The 16,268-nt window shown below is 37.2% G+C and overlaps 1 protein-coding gene across 2 annotated transcripts in view; it reads right to left on the bottom strand.

The window, feature by feature from the left end:
- The window catches only part of LOC103022380 (1-phosphatidylinositol 4,5-bisphosphate phosphodiesterase beta-4), a 129,313-nt gene that overhangs the window by 63,960 nt on the left and 49,085 nt on the right, over positions 1–16,268 (bottom strand). For both annotated transcript variants that reach the window (XM_007232816.4, XM_007232819.4), the window contains exon 4: positions 11,245–11,342. In XM_007232816.4, coding sequence (XP_007232878.3) covers positions 11,245–11,328 — 84 coding nt within the window. In that variant the 5' untranslated portion in view covers positions 11,329–11,342. The remainder of the gene's footprint in view (positions 1–11,244; positions 11,343–16,268) is intronic.

The following is a 16,268-nucleotide window of genomic DNA, read 5'->3' as shown; positions in this document are numbered from 1 at the left end:
TCTCTTATCCCAGTGGCTCTGTGCACATTCGGTTTTTGGGGCTGCAGAAGTGGGCCACCTTTGATTTTAGCTGGGCTTGAGTTGATGAATGTATTACTATTTAAAAGCAGCGGACATGCAATGATCTACATGCAGCATCTATTCTCCAGCTTCACACTAAGAAATAAAGAGTAGCTGCTCTCTGAATGAAAGAGGACAAGGAGAAGCAGATATTTCAATTACAATGAGCAAAAAGAAAACATATTGTTTTACACTATAAGGTGCACTTAAAATCCTTTAATTTCCCAATAATTGTTAGTGCCCATTTAATCTGGTGCGCCTAATGTATGAATTTTACTAGTCAGGCTGTAAGGAGCAGTAAAGCCACTCCACTGAAGTACAGCGTTATACAGGAGTTTCAGTGAAGTTTCTCCAGCAGTATTAGCATAAGCCACTAACTGCACTTAATGCTAGCTCTTTTGCAGTTCAGAGATGAATATGTGATGAATTATCTGCCTGTAGCCAGCTGCTAACCCCAGCTCGCACTGCTGGAGCAGTGTTAGCATTAACTGCTAATCGTGCTAAGTGCTAGCTCTTCTGTTGTTCAGGGGTGAGTATATCGGACTGCCCTGCACAGTTACCGTCTTAAAACAAGCTACGTGTAACAAACCGCTAGCTAATATCACCCTGGGTTCAAAAAACATTCAGGGTTTCTCAGTGTAGTGCTGTCGGGCAGCGCTAGCGGTTAGCCGCTAATGCTTGCTTCAGCTGCAGTGGGAATCTTCCTGTAAATAAACAAAAGTGCTTTACTCACCCAAATAATAAGTTTTCAGTAGAGAAATCTGTCATCAAGTGCTCTTTTGTCTGAATTCTTTTTTAAGAATTAAAATGTTGTTTAGTTAGCTTAGCATAGCTTTACACTGCTGAATTAGAAGGAAATATGGCAATACCTCTGTTCAATACTCATGTGCCTTATGAATAAAAATAGACCAGAAAAAGAGATGTTCATCGATAGTGCACCTTATAATCCGGTGCATCTTATAGTCCAAACAAAATACAGTACATGTAGAAAGCATTTCCCACAAATAACATTGCAAATAACTAATAAATAGCCAATGTGTTTTCATCATTTCACCCCCAAAACTGTTGCGAAACTGTCTTGAATTATTTTATTCATGTCCCAAAGTTATTGGCAGATAATAATGGCTCAGCTGAAAAAATTCTAAAAAACAACTACAGTTTTAATGACATCATCAATCTGCAACCAGTGTGGAATGAGTTAATCTTTACAAATGCAGCAATGGTAAAAGAAGGTCGAAAATGATTAAAGATTTGCAAAAAAGCATTTTTTGTGCACCCTTAACATTCTTGTTACAGTGCTCAAAACTAAAACAACGCTATGTTATGTTATGCCTTGGCATCATCTACAAATCAAATTGTAAAAGACCACTGAGAAAAGGAAAACCAGTGAACTAAAGCTAAGTAAGAACATAGCTTCAAACCACCATAGCTAAAAGCAGTCAAGCTACCACATCTTTCTGTCTCTCCTCTGCCCCCATCCATCTGTTCTTTCACCCTTATATCTGTTCGATCAACCAGCCATACCATTTTGTCTGTGTGGGACCCCCCATAAAAGAGAAACTTACCCCAGGACCCCCTGATACACTAATCCTTTCCAAATAGGGCTTATGGTAAAGTTTCCTTGTTTTTATGCAGTAGGTGTTTTTTTTTGACTACTACTTAAGCAAGTCAGCAGACATGAAGCAGTTTCATAATAGCACAGTATTTTAATTATAAAGAATTTAGGCTGTGTATACTAATTACAGTACAGGGAGGTTAAGACTTAAGGTTAAGATGTATTGCGATATATTGTGATACTCTAAGCAAGGCGATATACTTCGATTGCTTAAATCCAGAAAAACAATCATAGTATAAATAACACATGAACATATTTATGACATTTGAGTTAAAGAAAAGTTTTATATATTTTATTTTCACCATTTTTGTTAAGTACATAACTCCACCTTAATCTGCCTCAGTCTCTTGCTCATCCCTTCACACTTTAAAGTTAATAAGACAATAGAAAGTTAAAAACAGTACTGGGACTCTCTCTAAGTCTCCCTCTCTCTCTCTATTTTAATGAAGCACAACATCCTCACTGACATTATGATCCCCTCTTTGTCCTCACAGTTAGAGATGATGAAGAGTTTTTCTTTGTTGAGACTGAAACAGAACACTGACACAGTTGCTGAAACTGTTTAAGAGGCTGATGAAAAACTGGATCTAATCAGTAGTTTCATTTACGGTAAACTTGTCGATGAGGTTTAACAACGACAGTGATTGATCTGATTAAATTAAATGGTCAAAGCAAGGCTTGATCTTCAAAAGCCATTAGCAAAATTAGTACTTCACTCAGCACATAAACACGTTCTAGTGTTTCTTGAAGTTGCTTTCCAATCTCTGTAAAAACGTCCACAAAAAACACAAAGTTTTAGGTTTCACTTCTTATGAGAGCGAGTCAGGTGATACGGGAACATGTCACGGCAGGTGAACTCTGCACATGAACGCCAAAGGCTTCAGGGGTGACTGAGACAGAAGCAGAGATGGAAAAAAAGTCCTAGATTTGCCATTAGAGAGAGAACATTGCCCAAGTTGATGCTTTCTACATCCTCATACTGCACATTTCACTCTGTCTGATCTAGAACTGCCATTTGGAAGCAGATAAGGATTTAATGCATAGTAAATTAACATGACCCAAGAGAGCACAATCATGCAGAGCACATTAAATTCATCAAATTTGCAATTGCAGGGCCAGTTTAGATAAGGATCTAGCCTCGTCATGGACTGCATTATCCATTTAGTGTCAATTCTCCACTGAAAACTATTTCTTGTGCAGTGCTAATTTGTTTTAAAAAGTTTAACTTCGCTAAAGAATCTGCTTGTCTGAGACATAGTTATAATATACAGATCTGGTACAAAATAAGAGACCACTTAAAATTTACAAGTTTCTTTGATTTTACCAAATTAAAAACCTCTGGAATATAATCAAGAGGAAGATCACAAGATGGATGATCACAAGTCATCAAACCAAGTTGAACTGCTTGAATTTTTGCACCAGGAGTGGCATAAAGTTATCCAAAAGCAGTGTGTAAGACTGGTGGTGGAGAACATGCCAAGATGCATTTATGAATATGAACTTGGTTACTTTACGTTATTTGAGGTCTGAAAGCTCTGCATCTTTTTTTGTCATTTCAGCCATTTCTCATTTTCTGCAAATAAATGCTCTAAATGCTCGCAGTTTATATACAATTTTACTTAACCTCTTAACACGCCCTGGCCCGCCGGCGGGCCAGAAAAATATGATATTTAATATCTGGCTGTGTTTATGAATAGTTATAGGTTCAATATAGACACCCAATATACCATTTTAAAGCTTAGAATCTCTGCTTTTCAGTTATATAGCCTATTTAGCTGTATCTCCTTTCAGAAAATAAACATTTAGGGCGAAATATGCCTTGGTTATGAAAATATTAAATCATAATTTTCATATTTCCGTTTATCGGACTTCCATATTTGATCGAATGCGGACATGTTATACACCATTCGAACCGTCTGGCTCTCCGGATTCCGAAACTGTGCTCCGTTTTAGTGTAGGATGTACGGTCCCTGAATTAGAGCTGAAAGAGCGTGTTGCAGCGCGTGTTCAGAGTTGAAAAATGCACAGGTTTGGTCCTGTAGTTACCTAAAGTCACTCCCCCACCCCCCCTCAACACCCATCAGCGCGTCCCCCACTCTCTTACCTTCAAAAAGAGCCCAGATTCAAGAAAATCCATCAATCCAGTCTCCTATAATCCACAGTTATATCCACCCCACAGCCAGACAGGGCGGAGCCTACTGGACATGACGGTATGAGAATGAGGTCTCTCAGCCAATCAGGTGGCGAGCTCGGCCAGCTGAAAGGCTAAGGAAGAGAGATGCTTGGCCATAGATACTGAGTCTAATAGACTTTCCACTCTGCAGAACAACCGCTCTTAAAGAGACAGTGCGGATTTCTGTTTGTATATGAGTAGACCACACAAAAACCCAGAGTTTACTGCAAAATGAGTTATAAAAGTGGTCTTTTTTATTATTCTAAAGTTTCCAGTCCTTTGGAGAAAGAAAAGACCATTACTGGTTCAAATCACTATAACTTCTAACCAGTAATAGGTAGCAGTTTAAAATGTTATATGATGATTGTAAACACATTATAGTAAAATATAGAGTTGTCAAAACCCTTGTTCCATATAAATAGTTCATTTTATGTGTCTGAAAATAAAAAAAAAATAATAGAAAATCTGAAAAGCGCCTAAAAAATTTCCTAGTTTTTACCATATATTGGCCAATGTTCAATTGAATAATTAAAATGCCTTAAATGAATTGTGTAAAGGCTTCTAAGTAATATTAATTCATAGAATTGACTCTAAATAATTTAATATTGGAGTGATAAGCCTTCAAATGTGAGTATGTAATTTCAGGCGGAAAATGGTAAAAATAGGCTTGGAGCTTACATATACCTATAAATAGCAAAATCAGAGAAACTGATTCTGAAACTGAAGTGGTCTCTTGTTTTTTTTTTACCAGAGCTGTATATGTATAGTACTTAATAGCAGTATTACATAAAATGAAAAATACTTAAAGTTTATTTAGTTTTTTATTAACTTTTAATACTCTTCTGTGGTACTTTACATTGAATATTGGAAAATGTAATTAAATAATTTTACCATCCATGATGCTAAATGTTTAAAATGTCTTTAAACTGTTCAGAAAACTGAAGTGGTCTCTTAATTATTACCAGTGCTGTGTATTTAAGCATGATACACTGACTTGCCAAAAGTGATGGGATGGCAGTATGTGAACTGATCATGACATGTTACATCTGGGGATGGCACTGGATAGCCCAGGCATGTGTAAGTTGTAAGTTGTTATCTTGTGAGTGAGGTTGAACACTGGCCAATGTGTTCATGACAAGGCGGAGTTCAAATGAGGCCTGATGGTGAGTGCCAGAGTGATGGGACTTTCCATTTCTGAAGTTATGTGGGCATTTAACATTCCTCAATCCACAGTGTCACATGTGTACGAGGAATACGTTAAAGAAGGCATTTCCACCCACAATGAGCTGAGCAGTGAGGAGTAATGACTGTGGCCAGTGGCGTCTAGAATTGTCCATGCAAGGGAATCACATCTACTGTATATACAGTGCAGAAGACTCCACTTATCAGTGCAGCATTCTTTAGCTTCTGTGGAGCAAGGCAAACGTCATGAAATATGATACTAGATCCTGTCCCATGATATGTTGCATGTCAGTGTAACATACATGCAAAAGCATCTACAAAAGCATTAACTGTGCAGTAGGAGTTTACTAGGTCGGAAAACATAAAATGCATATATAGTAAATTGTGATTTTATGTGTGCCAGTGTTTGCTTAGCTGTTTCCCAAATCTCTAATTTAATACAAGCACTAACTGTAATTATCATCTAAAACCTGGTCTGACTAATCAGTGGTTCATTAAATTTGGAAAGAACAAATTCTTATTTTTGTACTGGGTTAATATTTTGTATTTATTCTAATGTTATATTCTTTTTTACAAATATAAACCCATTTTTTAAACAAAACCTGTATATATATTTCAGTGTATGTGTGTCTACTTTGGCATTTCACCTGTTAAATAGTGAACTTTGGCTAAGATCCAGATTCCTAAAGCTTTATAGAGCTTTAATGACTGATACTAATGACTAACAGTCTTTTGGCCCTATTAACCTAGTGCTGATCTTTGACTGGTTAGTGACCTTCCCAGTGCATCACTCTCAAAAAATGGATTTGGAATCCTAATGTAGTCATTATTAATCCTGTCATTATTAAAACATAAAGAGAAGACTGTATGTTATCTGTTTTTCTCGAACAGGTTCTTAATATATACACAGCCGGAGAGAGCTAAGTGAGAATGCAATGCACGGTATGTTACTGCCCTTGGACCTGTGTAAACAATGCTAAGAACAGACATTTGTTTCACTTTATTAGTTGTTTTATAAGTATGCACGAGTGAACATTAATGCCTGACTGTTTATAATACTGCATAAAGTGTGAACGTCTGAGGGGTACAGTTAAATCACAATGATCAGAAAAGTGGAATGAATTAATTAAAATTTAAATGTACCCCATCAGTTTATTACAATCTGTTCTTTTAATCAGTCTTATGTAATAGCCTTCATTAACTGAGCCCCTTTAAAAAGCAAAAAAAATAATTACAACTTTGCCTTCTGGTTCTTCTGACAGCTACACTCAAACTTGTTTTAGATTTCAGTGAAGTTCATAGGAAGTGGGGTATTCTTATATCTTTACATTAAAAGATTTATTGTTTTTTTCTCTTCAGACATGCTCCTAAATGCATTAATGACTTGCTTGTGCTGCAATTTGATATGATTGCAATTTGATGCTTAAAATGTTGTCAGTTATGAGCAAACCTCAGAAGATGTGATAGTGTTTTGAGAAACTGGCCCCAAGTTTCCTATGCCCTTGAATGCAGGAGATAAGAAAGAAAAACCTATAAATCCCAAACTAAAAGCCACATTTATATTAAAAATACTTCAATCTGAAAAGATTGTAATTAGTAGTGTTCCATATTGTTTTGTACACAATACATTGTGACAGTATTATTGTGATTTAATTAATCCATATTGTGATAATAGCAGCAGTCTTAAAAGCTGTCAGTTATTTATTGTAAAGTTTCAAAGATATCTTTGTATAATTACAATATTTTTATGTTATGTGATTATATTCAATGTTAAGTACATTTACGTTATTTATTTTGTATCATTTTTAATACTGTTATGTTAACAGATTTTTTTGGTTCCAGCTGAATGTTTGAAACTGTTATACTTACATGAATTAAATATTTTCAAATCAAAAAGAATATCTTTATTGCAAAACTACTGTGAAAATGTCCTGATACTATATTAGGGTCCCATTACCCACCCCTAATTTGTATAAATATGTTGTAGAAAACAGAGTACTGTGTTATTTGAAGAATTAACAGGAGGTTTTGCCATAAATAGAAGTCATTTTAAATGGTATCAGTTATAAAAAAAAAAACGCTTCTTATAAATGAATTCAGCTTCTTTAAAGTGCATCCATTGCTGTATCATATAATATCCATAGCAGAGCACTGTCTATAAAATGTGACGCGTCGGAGTAGCAGCACATTAGCATAAGGTCAACATGCATAATGAACGTAACAAAAGAATGACGTTAAAGCATTTGTAATCCAGAACTAATCATCCAACATCAATACCTGACCTCACTAATGATCCTGTGGCCAAACACAATTAAGTCAAATCTATAGGAGGGGTTTCCCTGAAGACTACAGTCCTATGTTTTAAAAAGTAATATCATGTCAACACAACCTTTTGTCTTGTAGTATACGTAGTATATGCCCTAAAATTTATTGAACAACTAGGACTTTGATGGTCAGTTTCCTTGACCGGGATTAAGCCTAGCCTTGGACTATCCAGTCTTTTGAATGGACAATCACAGCACACTCGGAGGAAAGCGCAGAGACTCAGTTCTGATACAGTAGCTCACAGATGCCTTGTGCTGATTGACATCACCCTTTAGAGTTTAGAGATATGGGGAGAGAGCGCCATCTATCTATCCACCCAGAGAGAGAGCAAAGGCCAATTGTGCTCTCTCAGGACTCCGGCAGCTAATGGCAATCTCCTGATCATAGTGGCAGCATCCCAATCTGACAATATTTTATCAATAATTGTAAATTTCTTATTTTAATACATAATATACATCTCTGAATATATTATTAGTTGATCAAATGCATTAATCAACTGCACATTTCATTACAGATTGCAGAACCTTTTTTGAATACGAATCACCGTATTTCAATTACTGTAGTGCTTAATTAGTATCCTGAATGATAGTAGTCCCATGCAATACAATATTTTTACCGTATCGCCCAGCCCTAACTAAGTTTAGTCTCTCCTTGGGAGAGAGAGAGAGAGACAGAGAGAATCTATGTCTTATGGAGCATTTTAGCAGTTCATCTTCACAGAGCTCTGTCCATCAGGGGCTCTGTCCAAAAAGGGCATTTACTGGGTGGTCAAGCAGTTAAAAAGGCCTCTGGGACTGCCAAACATACCGAGCACTGACTGAGGGCTGTATGTGCGATTGCACTTAACACCTCAGACTGGCCGCAGTGCACGGGATCCCCCGAGAAGGAGCGAGTGAGTGCTTTTTTATTTTTCTGGAGATGGCGCCAGCGAGGAAGGATGGATTGTGCAGCTGACAGATATTACCCTTTTAATTACTTCAGTAAAAAAGAGCAGAATGAGGGAGAGGGATGGAGGAGGGGGTGTTTCTTTTCCTTCTCTCTGAGGTATATGGTGAGTGAGTCAGAGAGAGAGAGAGAGGGAAAGAAAACATGGATGGCCCCCCTGCGCCCACGCTCTGGAATATTCCTCCAGAAGTAAAGCCAATTAGATGAGCCTGTGCCAGCAGTGGTCTTCTGCTACTGGAGTGAACTGGAGAGAAAATGAATCCGATGCTCTGTTCCCGTCCTCCTCCCTCAGAGCCCAGCCACTTCACAGGCTCCGAGCCTCTTTGTGATTCCACTCCTGCTAGCGCTGGCGGCGCTCTGAGGACACCAGGCAGCGTCTGTGTCACGGCTCCGGGAGAACTCGTTCGCTCCGCAGATAAAAACGGGCAGCCTGTGTAACTCACGAGGATTACTCGAAAATGTTAATGGCCGAGGCGCTAATAAACTCGAGTGTCGTTAATGCGAGTGGCCACCCATGAGCAGGGATAATGAGCACGCTGCGAATGGCCTTTAAGGCAGCGGCCAGAGCCAAGATGGAGTCCGGCTCCACCGTCTGCTGCTCTGTGGGGACAGGAAGAGACGTAACTGTTCTCCACGAGGCCCTCTTCTTATTTACACCCTCGTTCCTGGGTTAGGCATCTGTGAGGTTAATCAAGAAACTCGTACCCTGCAGGGCAATCCGCTTAATGAGATTGCACACAACGCTCATTATTCTCCTACAATTCACTGAGATTTCATTCATTTCAAGATATCGTCCCTGTCATAAGAAACGCTGCTTCTACTTTTTTTTTTTTTTTACCAATATAAAAACACTTTAGCCGTCCTTGACTTTACTGAACTGGGGTGCGTTTCCTAAAAGCTTTATAAGACTTAAGATGGAGTGTTATTTAATGATTGCAGGCTGTTGAAATAGACATGATATAGGCCGGACATATTTCCGTTTGTTTCGGGTGTAATAGTGAATAAATATTGTATATTTGGCAGTGTTGAGTCGACGTTTGTGGTTCGACTGAGCTTGTTAAATTTCATTCTGCAAAGCTCTCTGGGAAACACCTGTAGAGCTGTTATGCATTAGTTCACTTCTTATTTGCAAAGATTGATCGCTTTCAGAAAACACACCCCTGAACTGGAACTAAAAGAGTTAACACAGGGTATAAGTGAGATAAGAGCACCACAAAGTCAGCAACAACACTGTTCTAACAAATAAACAAATGGCTAAAATGAATGAAAATGAAAAATCTAGTTAAACATGAAAACACACTATTATTTTAAAACAGTGATCTGTAATCATCCTCCAGTCCTGTTACAAGATAAAACATTTCTATTTGGCCTATGTATTTATATCTATCAAGAGAAAGTACCATAATGAATAATTTTCTGAAACTGAAAGCCAGGAACAGTTGCAATGCTAACACAACAATCACTGAGTCATTAGTGACCCTGCTTTTTAACTTTACATAAGGCTGAGCGATATGACAAGATAAAAAAAACTCTAAAGAAATATTTTTTAAAAAGTATTTTTTTTTAAACACACCATGCTGTATATTTAAATAGTTATATCTAATTGTGTATATAAGTGATACTATTTAAAATATCTCAGTCCTCAGGGTCATATTTAGGGCATTATTTTCATTTATTATAAGATTGTGTTGTACTGATGAAATGTTGTGAAATATACTATGAATTATTGTGCTATTATTTTAGGGTCATTATGTCCACCCCTATTCTACACACTGATCCACTTTTCTCTGATTGGATGGGAAGCAAGGGTGAAGTAGTGTAACAGTAAATGACAGATGCTCCTGTGTGTTTTCCTGCTACAAACTTTAGAAAAAAATAATGATAAAGTTAGCATTTAGAGAGCTGCAAAGTTTTCTAATAGCAGTATGTTATTAAGCTCTGTTCAGCGGGGTTGGTGTCCTGACTCCATGATCATACTGCAATTGAAGCCCACAGCCTCTGATCGGTGTGCCGGCTCTGCTGAAGGTGCCACTTAACGCAGCATGTAATTATGCACCTGTGAATGACGGATGTCTGAGCTTATATGCTAACAGACCTGGTTTGGAGCATGTGTTGGCTGCCCCCCGAGTATAAGTGGTGTTATATACTGCATGTTATAATAACCCCTCTGCACAGGGTTAATGATAGTTTTAATGCTGTACGCCATTTAAAAGTGAGCAACATTTTGGAATGTGTGTGCCGTGCTGTCTCAGGTGTTGCTCAATAAGCCCTCTAATTTTTGTTTTTACCGACATGCAACAAGAGACATAATCTCTTGAATAGACTCTTGAAGCTAAATCGAAAATTCACTTTGATAATAATGCCCCAGCCAAAGGCCTGCCTGCTTTGATTACATTATTATCCAAGAGAGGAGGCATTCTTAGATATAAGGAGGACATGAAAAGGTTGAGGTGGAAGCTCTCGCTCATCACAAGAATGTCCCTCTGGATGTTTACACTGCGCTCATCCTTCGGGTAGCAAAGGCTCCGCCCTTTCCCATTTCAGCTCATTTACGTGGTCTGATTGAGTTACACAGGGAAATAAAGAAAGACCAGAGAATGGTGGGGGGGAGGACATGAGCGGCACTCATCCCTGGGGATGCTCGCCTCACGTCTGGATGCTTCTAAGAGTGACAGAGACGTTCGATGAGGCTTTTAATGCCCCAGAGTGCAAATGATCAATGCAGAGCCTTTCACTCCATAATAACTAACAGTGCAGCTTCAGTTTATGCTTCAAAAATAACAAGATTTGAGGAAGGTTTTTAGAATGTGTGGTTTAGGCTGACTGACATTCAGGCACTCCAAATAAAGTTGTTGTTTCACATCAGGAAATAAGTAAAGAAGTAAAGTAACTGCTGTAAAAAAGGAGAGATTAAGCAGCGGTGAGCTTATGGCTGCATATTTACCTCATCGAGCCTGTCAAAGACTGCACCTTCCTGCAGGAAGTCAGGAACATGCTTCTGCCAGTTGAATTCATACGACTTTGTCATGGCTGCTCGCAGACCTGTGGAGCACAAAGACAGTTTCATTAGAAAATGCAAACCTAACTTGGTTAAAGAGAGTAAAAAAAAAACATGTTCAAATTTTATATACTATAATATACAAGTGCTTTTATGGTAATTAAACTAACATGCATCATTTTATTGTACAGGAACTAACATTGTGTCCATGTTTGTTGCTATTTGCCATGAAATATAAAGAAAGCTTAATTTGTAACACATTGAAGGCAGGATGCAAATGCAAGTTGGTTTTATTTTTAGACATTACAAAAACTATGATGCAGAATTAATACAGAAACATTAAAGCAACATCACTGAAATCCAATGAAAAACACGTATCTTCATTTTTGTTGATTTTTAGTTTACTACAAAATTTGAACAAACTATCCCTTTAGACTGTGTCAATTTTCTTAAAGAACGGACCTAAAATAACTCTTTTTACATTGACTTCCATTGGACTTAACATTGACTTAACATTTTCTGATTTGGGTTTGTGTAATAAAAAAATAGTGTCAGATTGAGATTGCATCTCAAATGTGTCCTTTCCCAGTTTAATGAATGAAAATAAATAAATAAATAAAACATTAAATAGGAAATCCAACAAGGTCCAACATTTTTGACTGGTACTGCATATGTACTGACAGATGCTAAGCAGAATGACAGAATATCATTTTTTAGCGTGTTTTAAAATTTAATGTTCATCATGAGGAATAGTAGCATTCAACCCCAGCATCAGGAAGCACATAAAGCATCTAATGTAACATACTGCTAATATACTAACGTCCCCCTTATACTGCACTGTCTCATATAATCTTTATTTCCCTGCAGCTCTTAATCCTGTGTTTACTGCAGTAACTTACCTCCAGTAAAAACAATACAAAAACACAATTAATCATAAAGTTATACACTTAGCCAAACAGACAATGGTTAGAAGTATTCAAACAATGAACAAAATGGGATGACTCTCATACTGGTAGACTGCTGGCACTCCACAATCCACAACATTTTTACATTTTTTACTGCTGAAAGACTGCCATTATTAGGCATGTTTGAGTTACAGAGTTTGTTGATAAATCAGAAAGAAGTGATTAACAGAATTTCCCACTTTCAGGTCAGGTCGTTTTCATTTATTTAATCACTCTCTTCACTGCAACACCTTGAATACTGGGCCTGTGCAGAACTCAGAACCAAACACATCCTTATAAGCACCTTGCTAGAAAGCTCTGTAGCAGAAACGTCGCTAACTTACATAAGGAAGACCATGGCAGATTTCAGTTCCGTAAGTTCTGGCAGCAGATGTTCCTCTGTGTTAGAAATTCCCTACTGCAAAATTTTCATTTGCTTCCTTGAGTCTCATAATCATCACAGATGCCAAAACAGGCTCTTGGCTCCTTCAACAGGTTACCGTTGGGTATTACACAGCAAAACAGCCTCTGCTTTAATGGATGGCAAGACAGAACAGGTAGATCTGACGCACAGGGACGACTGTGATGCATATCGCATCTGATTTAGAGCTTAGCACAAGGGGGGCTTGATTTCGATCAATAGCTGCTCATTGACGAGCACAATACAAGCAGACTGAAGAGAATCCTCACACAGATCTCACCCACACACACAACAACCCGAGAGAGAGAGAGAGAGAGAGAGAGAGAGAGAGAGAGAGATAACAATATAGAATATTTGGATACACTTGGCCAAAATGTCTGTTATTAGCTGACGTTCAAAATGCATGCAGTAAAAGATTTTATTTAAAAGAATTTATGGAATTATTTACAGTTTTATACTATTTAAGACTAGAAAAAATGCAAAAGAAGGGAGCACCACACTGAAAAAAATTATGAGTAAAATTTACTTGCATTTTTCTTTCGCAATTTTTTGCAATTTCCTTTTTTTAAGTATATCTAATTTCAGATAAATTTAAGAAACTAATTTTAATAACCCTTAGTTAATTTCTGCATACAATATTACCTAATTACGATTACTTAATTTATACAATATAAAATTATTTATGATACATAATATATTTTTAGTTAAAACACATTTATTACACTGTCTCAACACGTAATACATTCTTTTTAAAGTATTATGTGTGTTTTAACTAAAAATATTTCAATATTTTGTAACATAAATTATGTATCTTAAATTATTTGAGTAATATTGTATAAATGAAGTAATTAGGTAATATAAGCAGAAATTAAGTAAAGTTACTAAAAGAAAGGATTGATTCAGCAAAAATAAATTAAGTAAAGTTTACTAAAAGTTCAGTTCACTTATTTACTCTATGTAACATTTAAGTCTTGAAACCGAGTTGAAGTTAAAATTAAATGTACTGAAAAAAAGCAAATGCAGAAAGTTGCGCAACTTTTTAAAAGTAAATTTTACTCATCATTTTTTTCAGTGCATGTGAATATTTTGGTAACCCAAGCATTCTAAGCTAGAAAACTGACAAAGGTCTCAGTTCTTAATTAACTTGTTAAGGTTATGGCTTGTTCACACTTATCATTAGAACATGACAGGTGATTTAAATTGCAAAGCTTTATTAATATTGTGATATCTTTTAGTTTAATGTCCGGACATTAAGCAGCCATGAGCTCCTCTAAACAGCTATGGAGCACTCTGACAAATACATAACTGACGCTCATAAAGAAGAAGAAGAAGACAAAGTGCATTCAGTGCATAATAATAATTGAGAAACTGCATTTAACAGAAAAGGTGAAGACATACAGAAGACTTGTAGGATTGTTAGAAAGGGAAATTAAAACTCCTGTTTAACTGTTAAACTCATTCTGGAAGATTCAGCAAGAGTCTGGAGTGGTGGTGCATTTTACCTGTACAAATATGACCTTGGTGGTTGAATCAGTCATGACAAAATTCAGTGTCAGTGCTAAAAATAAGTCTGTTAAATTAATTAAATAGCTCATTCTTGTTGTTTCTCATATACAATATAATAAGCGTGCACACGACTGTTCAATATAGCATAAATGGTTGGACAACTCATAACTTTGTTCTTGAAATTTTGTCAGGACTAGTTACAAGGAAAGTTAAATATCCTAATAAAGCATTTAAATTGTTAAAATTGTTGAAACAGAGCTGTAGAAGCAAAAACACACTGTTAAAATGAGGTAGTTTTATCTACAGCATTCTGTAAATAAGATCAGATGAACAAACACACATTCACAGAATGTCCTGTAGTGGTGCTCTCTGGATGTTTAGCTTATGTCACTTAGGCTGCCACTATGATCAGGAGATTTCCTTTTCATGGAGCTTGCCATCAGCCACCGAGTCGCTGCGCTTTCCTCCGAGCGCCTGGCTACTCAGCAATGCTGCAACAGCAGCAGTTCGAAAAGAAGTGGTAGCTGACTTCACATGTATTGGAGGAGGCATGTGCTAGTCCTCACCCTCCTGATGTTGTGGTTTCACTATTCATAGTCCTAATGTGTGGGTTGGGTAATTGGCCGTGTAAATTGTAGGGCTGGCCCGAATAGCGTTTTTTGAGCTCCGGATATTCGGCACTGATTCGAAGCGAATATTCGAATATTCGTTTTTAAAAAAAGAGGTAAAAAAAAAAAAGCAAATCACGGCCCCTTTAATCCACTGAAAAATGTTCAATTTGCTCTGACCGACGAGACATATTCACCCCGGATTTTTGGTGTTTTTATCCCGGATTTTTGTGTTTTCACCCCATATTTTTTCTGTGTTTTTAGCCCAGATTTCTTTGTGTTTTCATCCCGGAATTTCTGCTGCTCCACACCGAGGCTGCTGCTGCACGGTTTCTCCGCTGCGCAAGCCAGCCCAGTAAATTGCTGTTTGTGTTTTCACACTTAGGCTATTTGCTTAAAAAAACAAACAAAAAACGTTTGTTCAGGAAGTATTTTATATTCTTAAACATTGTTGATTATATTAGAGGACAGTCATTGTAAACTGTACTTGGTCTATTTCGGTTAAAGGTTTTGTGCAGGGCATAGCCGTATTACTGATTTTGTATTTTTGCACTTGGGCTATAAGCTCAATATTAAATATTTCGTTTGCTTAGAAATTATTTTATATTTTTAAACCATGTTAAATTATATTAGATAAGAGGAAATTCGTTCAGACATCATTTTTGTAGGCCAGGCTTTTGTAACCGATTTAGCCCCTACTGTTGCCACATTACCCCTTACGTTTTATTATATAAATCAGTTTCGAAGAGCCTGCATTTTTTTTTATCATGTATAATAGAGGTCTGCGCGAGACTGATTTTTAAACCCACTCTTCCACGCTCCCGCGTTTCTGTCTCGTTACCGCGCCGCAAAAAAATTGCTTCTTTTAATCCCGCGCCCGCCCGCCACATACACATTTCTGCCGCTCCCGCCCCACGTTCCTAATATAAATTAAATAAACTACATTTAATGCTTCAAATTTACTTATATATTTATTAAAACAGCAGCGCTGAATAGTGTGGTCCCTTTCCTTACCCCAGTCCAAACACCATCGGTGTGTGCGTGTGTGTGTCGGTCCATCCTGCGCGTTGAGAGTTTTCTTTAGGTTTTTTTTTTACAATTATTACAGTTTTCTTAACTATTTATTAATTTGCTCCCGCATCGTCTGGATTAAACTCCCGCTCCAGCCAATAACAGTTCAGTTCTGTCCCGCGCGCAAGATATTCTGACGGGACCCGCGAGAACAGAAGTGGTTAGAGTGAGGTGGAACTCTGGAAAGGAGAAAAAAAACGAATATCCGAATACCAAAATTAAAAACCGAATACCTACTCAACGAACGAATATCCGAATACCCGAATATTCGGGTCCAGCCCTAGTAAATTGGGGAGAAAATGGGATACAAATTTGAAATAAAATTATAAACGTAAAACGGAATATGTCACTTTAAGGACTGCATGAGTTAAAGTGACGGCTAGGGTGCTGTAAGAAACCTTACTCAGCTTTAAAGGCTCT

This window comes from Astyanax mexicanus, chromosome 1 (assembly GCF_023375975.1).
Source record: "Astyanax mexicanus isolate ESR-SI-001 chromosome 1, AstMex3_surface, whole genome shotgun sequence".
In the NCBI taxonomy this organism is placed as follows: Eukaryota; Metazoa; Chordata; class Actinopteri; order Characiformes; family Acestrorhamphidae; genus Astyanax; species Astyanax mexicanus.
Note: the sequence above shows the minus strand (reverse complement) of the source record. Positions and strands in the feature narration are given on the sequence as shown.